General features: G+C 54.0%; 1 protein-coding gene across 1 annotated transcript; it reads left to right on the forward strand.

Annotated features, from left to right (window-relative positions):
• Window positions 1–2,382: 2,382 nt before the first annotated feature.
• CRABP2 (cellular retinoic acid binding protein 2) lies at window positions 2,383–7,790 on the forward strand. The gene is made up of 4 exons (XM_066255194.1): window positions 2,383–2,604; window positions 6,385–6,563; window positions 6,767–6,883; window positions 7,352–7,790. The coding sequence occupies exons 1-4, from the start codon at window positions 2,535–2,537 to the stop codon at window positions 7,400–7,402; spliced, it is 417 nt and encodes a 138-aa protein (XP_066111291.1). The 5' UTR covers window positions 2,383–2,534; the 3' UTR covers window positions 7,403–7,790.
• The last annotated feature ends 396 nt before the right edge of the window (window positions 7,791–8,186 follow it).

The following is an 8,186-nucleotide window of genomic DNA, read 5'->3' on the forward strand; positions in this document are numbered from 1 at the left end:
AAGGGAGGGGAGTAGGCCCAGGCCTCCCTGCCCCCACCCCAGGGAGCTCCTGTCCCGCCTCTAGTATCCTCAGCCAGGCCTTGTCCCTCCGTTCTGCTTCTTTAGGTCTAGGCTGCCTTGTCCTGGCTACCATCTTCTGGGTGAGGTTTTAATATCCTCAGTCACCAGGCTTGTGGGGGCAAGGGCCTGCCCCGACCCTTCTTTTTGCAGTAGGTTGCCTATTGAGCAGGGCTGGGGGCTCAAGAGAGCTGGAATGGAGTGGAGATAGACTTAGTGACTTGGGTGGAGGAGGTAGGGGGCAGTGAGCGGGGAGGTGGGGCAGTGGGAGTCTAGTTTCCGACTTGTTCCCTCCCCCAGCCTCGCCTCATCCCTTTGTCTGGGAGCCTGATTTCACAGTCAGAACCTAATCCCTCTCCCTTAACCTACAGCACTGCTGGAGCTGGTAGGTGGGGGAGGAGCACAGGCAGATCCTGCAACCCCAGGCCATAGATATCCCCCAGGGACACCCCCTTCCTGCTACTACCCTGCTTTTGTCTGTCCTTGCTCGGAGATCTCGACTTGCTGCCCTCTTACTTCCAGAAGCCCAGCCCTTCCTACCCCCAAACCAGCTCCTCTACATGAACCTGGACCCCTAAAACCAGGCTGAAGCATCCAACACCCTTCTTCAAATCTGACAGTTTATTGGTTTCTGCTGGGTGGATTCCCATCAAAAGGTCTTTTCTACAGTTTAACTTCCATCTCTCCTGCTCCAGAGTCACCCTAGATGCTTTTTTCCCTACACATACATTTATTATTCAGATATTTCCCTCCTTACAGCACAGAGGCTCGACCCCCCAGTGCGTTCTCCAGTCTTTGGTAAACCCTCCAGCTCCAGTCTTTTGGCTCTAGGCCTCTGGACTCCCCCTGCCCCCCGCCCCAGCTAAGGCCTCCACCCCGCTAGAGCGGTCCAGGGCTCTAAGGGACGGGACTCAGAATCTCAGGGCTTGTTCTCTGCTCCACCCATGGCCACGCTGGCAGGGAGGGGTCAGGGCTGGGACCAGATGTGGGGTTTCTCGTCTCTGCCTCAGAAAGAGTGGGGAGGGCGGTCAGGGCAGGGTGGCGGGGATGGGGACGTCGGGGCAGCAGGGCCACGTGCGTGGATTCGCCGAGGGCACCTGAATTGCAGCGTCCCTCTGCACAGGACCAGCCCCTACCGCTCCGCCCGTTTAGGGCACTGCATCCTGCCCGGCTCAGCTCCTCTGCTATAGGCGGTCGCGGTTTCTGGCCAGTGCTGGAGGCTCCCAGCCTGGCTTCCATTTCAGCTTTCTGGGCCCCCCCCCCTCCCCCAACTCTGTCCCTCTCCGCAGGGGTCTCGGCGGGAAGCCGTGCCCTGCCCCCTCCTTTGATATCCCACTTCAAAGCCGCTTGCGGAGGGGCGGCAGCTCCTTCTGCTAGTTTTACAGCAGAGAATGGTGACACCTGAGACCCTGCTCCGCCCCCTTCCCTGGGCATCCAGCCTTCCTCCAACCTCAGAGGCAGCGCGGCGCGCTAGGGCTCCGCGTTGGTCCCCGCCTCCCTTCCTTGCTGCCTACAGCGAACCCCTCCGGGGTCTACAGAGCCGAACGGCAGAGAAACTCCTTAATAGAATTCATGTCAGTTGATTGGCTGTGACCTCTGGCCTCTCCCAGCCTCGAGCCGGGGGCTCCGGCTTAACCCTACGATGCCCGCCCTGCACTTGAAGAGATACGAGTCTCCCTGCGCCAACTTCTACTGGAGCCCGAAACCGGTGGGGTGTCGGAGAAGCTTGCTGCCCCCTCCCGGCCCCTTCGAGTCGTTCCAGCAGGGGGCGCCGCTGCCTCTCTTAAGTGCCTGACCTGGTACCCCTAGGATCCTAGCTGGTCTCTGAGATCGGAATGGTCACTCTAGATAGAGTTCAGGCTTCAGTGGAGCCGGAGCTCGGGCGCCCATTCTCTTCCCCAGCTCCGGCTCGCGAGCAGGGGCTCACCCGCTGGTGATGTCACCAGGTATCCAGCACCAAGAAGTTGGGAAGAGGTGGGTAACCCACAAGACATGACCCTGGGATTCAGACTGCAGGACTTGAGACCCGAGCATCTGCACTCGGGGCCTGGCGCGCCCCTCTCGGCTGAGAGCTCAGTTCTAGTGTTTGCTCTCCGTCTGCCTCCCCCATCCAACCGCTGGCGCGGGGCTAACTATCTGGGTCCCCAGTAAACCCTGGTCCCGCCCACGGGGCTAAATTCAGAGGCAGGGGGACCAAGGGTGGTGGTGGTAATGCAGGACCGGCCTCCCCCCAGGTGGGGTGGGAGGCGGGGCGGGAGGTGGGGCCACCTCCTTCTTGGGCAGAGGCGGGCCCGCACAAGGTATAAAAACTGCCCGCACGGGAGCCCAGGCCAGCTTCGGGGTTGTCCTGGGACGTGTCTGCCTTACTTAATTTCACCATCAGGCGAAGGCAGCGGCCACGTATCTTTTGGCTAAAGGACGCAGCGTCCAGTGCTTCAGCAGAAGGATCTAAAGGGATCGCCACTAGCGCCGCCACCATGCCCAACTTCTCTGGCAACTGGAAGATTATTCGATCGGAAAACTTCGAGGATTTGCTCAAAGTGCTGGGTAAGATTTTCGAGCGCCAGGGAGAGGAGACGGGCGCCTGAGTTCTCTGAGGTGGAGATGAGAAAGAAATGAGGGGCTTGAATCAGGGCGTGGGAGGCTGGGCGCCTGCATCCCCAAGAAAAAGGGCCGTACACCTGGGTCCCAGGCCCGGACACCCAAATCCTGCTTTTTCTGGCGGGGCGCCCACCAATGCCAGCTCCTGCAGTGACTCAGCCTGTGAATCAAGTAGAAACCAGAAACACGAGGTCGGTATTCTTGGAGTGAGGAAGGGGGCTCTTGCAGTTTAGAAGCTGCAAACCCTGCATACAGGCAGGGAGCCTGAGTCCCTACCCCACGGAGCCCCTCAGAGACGTTCCAGCCTCCTTCCCTGTCCCCACTGGTAACCCAGTCCCCAGGGCAAGTTTATTACCTCAGCACCCCCTTGGTCACGATCCCTTCAGCACTTTTTCCACTCTGCTCCCACCTTCATCCCTATCCATGAGACAAATATTTTCCTGCAGCGAGCAATTCGAGTTCTAAAATCACTCTGGATAATTATCACTTTCTTCGATTTCAACAAATGGCTTTGTGTGTAATCCCCCTACTTACTCCCTTTCCGAAAATCTGAGTTCTCTTCTCCCTTCCTCCCTGGAGAGCCACTGCAGCCTAATTGGGTGGTGCTGGTTAAAGGTGGGGAAGTTGTATCCACCCAGATAGCCCTTCCCAATTCCTATGTACCCTCTGTCTGGGGAAGGGGTGAAACCCAGGAAATGACTAAAAAGGGGATTCTGGGAAGAGATGGAAATTAGTTAAGCAATTGGGAAGCCACCTGGGAGCCCTGGAGCCATCCGTTTCTGGATTGAACAGAGAGAACCCAGTCGGGCTGGGTGGGGAGGGGCACCTTGTGTGGGGTGGGAGCTGTAGGAGTGAATCCGGACCTAGGAAGGCTCTGGAATACTATAGGGAAAGTGGGGATTTTCATCATTTCTTGCTATTAGTTCTTGCAGTCTAACCACGGTACTTGTAGTCACCTCAGTCTTTGTTCTTCTGCCTTTGCTGAAATTAGACCAAAAGGATAGAAAATTTCCCTTCAGAAAGCCTAGATGCTGCCTGACCTGTGGTGGCACCGTGGGTAAAGCATCGACCTGGAATGCTGAGGTCACCAGTTCGAAAGCCCGGGCTTGCCTGCTCAAGGCACAGATGAGAAGCAACTCTAAGTTGATATTTGCTGCTCCCTCCTTCTCCCCTTTCTTTCTCTCTCTCATCTCTCTAAAATCAATAAATAAAATCTTAAAAAATAAAAAGCCTAGATATCATTTCCTCCCCCATCTTCTCTGGATTTGACTTCTCTCCCCAGTGGATGAGGCAGGGGCCTGAGGCACTCCAGGTCCCAGCTGAAGAATAAGATCCAAAGCCCAACCTTGTCTGTCTGTCTTCATCTGTTTGTCCTCCCTGCAGGGTCTCTCACAGCCACGAGCCCTCCTCAGTTCCTGCTGGGGGACAGATTGAAAACAGACGCATTAACACTGTCCTGAGTCAGCCAAGGTTGTCAGCCTGGCCCCAGCTCCAGAGGCTGTAGAGGCTGGCTGGAGGGGCGTCTCCTCTGAACCCAGCAGCCTTGCCTCCACAGGAACCTTGGTTCCTTCTCACCTTCCTTTGCCTTAATCAAGGGTCCCTTTCCTTGTGAGAGGTGTTTGGAAGGTAACTGTCCCATGCAGTATGATGGTCATGGCATGTAGCAGGTTCTGCTCATGTAACAGGAAAGATGGATGTTAGATAGCAGGATGGACTTCCCAGGAAACAACAATGAAGTAGTCTCTGTCCAAAAAGATGGAGTAGGCTGTGCCTCCTCTACCAAGTCAATTAGACCTGGAACTTCAGTCATTTCTCCATGGACCTGGGATCAGCAGCCAAAAAGCAGGTTCCAAAAAAAGCAGCAGGCTCCTGGAGACAGGGCTCTCTCCTTCCCACTCCTTCTTTCTGGACCAGAGAGGTTCTGCTGTGGTGTCATGGAGAAAGAGGACTTATTTCTCTAGGAATCCAGGTCTAGAGGAGAGTCAGGAAGTTTGGGCTAGATCAGGGGTAGGGGAATCCTGCTCACCTGGCCCAGCCCAGTGTGACCCCTTAATCCCTACCAGTTACTTCTCTGAGGGGTTCTGCTCCAGTTCAGGTGGGAAACCAGGCTGGGCAAAGTGCTGTGAAACTTAAACTAGGGCCACTTCACTCCTGTGTCTCCCTGCCTGCTTGTCATTCTGGCAGAGGTGTGTTCTTTCTTGGCTCCTCCACCCCTCTAATAACTGGGGAGCAGAGAGATGGGATCCAATTTGGGAAAGGATAGGGGAGACAGACACAGGGACTCTGAATGAGAAGACCTTACCACCTGAGGTGGGGGTGGGTGATTCTGGAGTCAGGGACATATCAGGGGAGGGAAGGGCAGTGTCCTTTTCTGTCCTTGAAGGGAGAAGAAGGGTGTGGGAGCCTTGCAGGAAGGCAGGTGAGCAGGAGTCTGATGCAGAGAACTTTGAGCCTCAGCTCCAGCTTTTTCTTTGCATTTCTTTTATCAGTAAAAATAATAGCAACAGTAAGACTAGCTACGGTTTTCTAAAAACTTTTTCTTTTTTTAAATTTATTTCTTAAGTGAGAGGAAGGGAGACAGATTTCTGCATGCACCCTGACCAGGATACATCTGGCAAACCCCCTACTGGAGATGCTTTACCCATCTGCGGCTGTTGCTCAGCAATCAAACTATTTTTTAGCACCTGAGGTGAAGGTTCCACAGAGCCATCCTTAGCTCCCTGGCCAATGCACTCGAACTAATAGAGCCATGGCTGCAGGAGAGGATAAGAGAGAGAGAGAAGGGGGGAGGGGGGAGAAGTAGATGGTCACTTCTTTTGTATGCCCTGACCAGAAATTGAACCCAGGACATTCACACACTGGGCTGACTCTCTACCACTGAGCCAACCGGCCAGGGCCCTGAAAACTTAAAGGTGTGCCTGGCACTGTGTGCTTAGCCTTACACCTACCTCACCCCATTTGCTAGGGGGCTATAAAAAAAGCTATTGTCTCCATTTTACAATTGAGGAATCTAAGGTTCAAAGAAGTTAAGCCATTTTCCTGGGGTCACCTGCAAGGGAGGCTGAACCAGGTAGAAATGGCGCCTAATGGATCTTACTCCAGAGCCTCTATCTTCCCTAGGCTGCTGGCCACCTGCTGAGAATCCCTGTTCCTTCTCATTTGGGGGAGGGACAGAAATTGGGCAAAAGAAGGCCTGCATAACACTAGACGGAAGGTAGATAGCACAAGAGGGAAGTGATTCCTATTTCTGGAACATAAATGGTATGGCCTGGACTGGGAGTGTCTGCCCTGCAGTTGGGCAGAGGGGAAGACACAGCGGCTCTAATGAGCCCAGCCCTGCAGTAGGTCTGAAGTGGGGTAGACAAGGGCCAAAAGTGAAATGAGCAGAGCCAATGTAAGCCCATAGCAGGATGCCTGCTGGGTAAGGGGAATGAGGGCAAGTTCCCCCTAAGAACTCTTTGAGTGAAGAGCTGAGGCTCAGGGGATTGATCCAGGACTGCTGACTCATTCATGTGGGGTGGCAGCTAGGAGCAGGATCCTTAAGGGCGGTGTACTGCCTCTCAATCTTCTCTTTCTAAACCCCACCATCCTTCAGGGCTGTACCCCCTGCCCTCTTTTTAAATATACTTTCTCGGAAACCAGGCAGCCGCTCCAGCTGTCCTATGGGGAGAGTGTTACACAGTTGCCTGGAGCCCCCCGAAAGGTGAGCCTCTCTTCTCTCCACAGGGGTGAATGTAATGCTGAGGAAGATTGCTGTGGCTGCCGCGTCCAAGCCAGCAGTGGAGATCAAACAGGAGGGAGACACTTTCTATATCAAAACTTCCACCACTGTGCGCACCACAGAGATTAACTTCAAGATTGGAGAAGAGTTTGAGGAGCAAACTGTGGATGGGAGACCCTGTAAGGTAAGTGCCAGAGAGGAGTCCCTCAGGGTCAGGGCTTCTGTTGCCCTGCCTCTCATGTTCTAGCCTTTTCCTGGATTTCTTTCTTTTCTAAAGGAGAAAGTCCCTAGATAGTGGTAGTGGTTAGAAAGGGGGTATATCTCCTATCCCTCTTGCTGCATTGTCCCTCCTGTGAACCCAGCTCACTGGCCACTTCTTTCTTGCAGAGCCTGGTGAAATGGGAAAGTGAGAACAAAATGGTCTGTGATCAGAGGCTTTTAAAGGGAGAGGGTCCCAAGACCTCCTGGACCAGAGAATTGACCAATGATGGGGAGTTGATCCTGGTAAGTCCTCCCTCCTCCCAGCTAAGAGCAAGCCCACTGCTACCTTGTAGGATTTTCTGGGACATTCCAGGGTGCTGGGTGTTCAAGGACAAACACGTCTCCTGATGGGGTTGCTGGGTTGTGACTAAACTGTCCCTGTCTCATACAGTGCCTTGTGCAAGTGAGAAATGATGTCCCTTCTGTGTGGAACAATGGCCATGCACTGAGAGGTCCCAGCAGTTCTCCAGGGGATCTGTCCCCCTGGCTTGGGGATTAGGATGTTGGAGGGACCCTTGAGGCTCTTTTGCTGTCTTCTCTTCCATGAGGCAAAGGCATTTTGAGACCAGCTCCTGACTCTTGGTCCTGAACCAAGGAGCAGGTTTGGGCCTAGTGACAAACCAAAGTTCCTTTGTTCAACCCTCCTCCTCCTCCCAAGCCATAGGACCCAGGGAACTCATAGGCTAACAACGACTTCTGTCTTCCCTCCAGACCATGACGGCGGATGACGTTGTGTGCACCAGGGTCTACGTCCGAGAATGAGTGGCTGTGGGTCTGAGAGATGCTCGAGCTCGTCCCCGCCCGTACTCCTGCTTCCCTGCTGTGTAGGCCGTCCCTCCCCTTCCCCTCTAGGCTAGCTTCCCCTCACCTATGATACTTTCCCAGGTGCAGGATGTCTTCTGCAGGGGCTCTGTTTTTTTTTTCTTTTCTTTTCTTTTTTTTGGCCCCTCCCCTCCCTTATACCAACAGAGAGGGTTGGATTGCAAAAGCCCAGATCACTAATTCCAGACTCACTTCCCCCACGCCCCTAATTGTCAGTCCCAGCCCCAAACCAGCCCAGAATAGTCTCTCTTTCTGTGAGGGTGAGAGGGAAAGACTGGCTCTCTGGTTTCTACTTGGTCCCTGTAGCCTATACAGTATAAAATATTTATTGGTTAGTTTTATTAAAATGTTTTTAAAAATATAACCTGTCCCTGATTCATTGGAAAATAGATAAGTGTCTTTGTGGGAGCTGAGGTTTCAGCAGCAGGGATGTGAGCTACAATCCTCCCCTTCATTCTTCTCACCACCGCCTCTTCACTTACGGCTCAATTCATGAGCATCACCTCCACTTCTCCAGCCTCCTTGGTCCCCCCTCTGGCTTCCGAGGTCACCAGGGCCTCATCCTCCTGACCTCTCAGAGGGGCGCTGGACACTGAGTTAGCTGATTCCTATCTTCTCCCACGTTCTCCACAAAGGTGACATAGCTTCTTCTTCTTCCTCCTCCTCCTCCTCCTCCTCCTCCTCCTCCTCCTCCTCCTCCTCCTCCTCCAATTGTTCCTTCTCT

The sequence above is a fragment of the Saccopteryx bilineata genome, chromosome 2 (genome assembly GCF_036850765.1).
Source record: "Saccopteryx bilineata isolate mSacBil1 chromosome 2, mSacBil1_pri_phased_curated, whole genome shotgun sequence".
Lineage (NCBI taxonomy): Eukaryota > Metazoa > Chordata > Mammalia > Chiroptera > Emballonuridae > Saccopteryx > Saccopteryx bilineata.

Bases quoted from the DNA above. Each gene is read 5' to 3' on its own strand.
- CRABP2 (XM_066255194.1), top strand. From the start codon at position 2,535: ATGCCCAACTTCTCTGGCAACTGGAAGATTATTCGATCGGAAAACTTC. The intron at 2,605-6,384 runs GTAAGATTTTCG...TTCTCTCCACAG, and splicing joins GGATTTGCTCAAAGTGCTGG to GGGTGAATGTAATGCTGAGG. The intron at 6,884-7,351 runs GTAAGTCCTCCC...TCTTCCCTCCAG, and splicing joins ATGATGGGGAGTTGATCCTG to ACCATGACGGCGGATGACGT.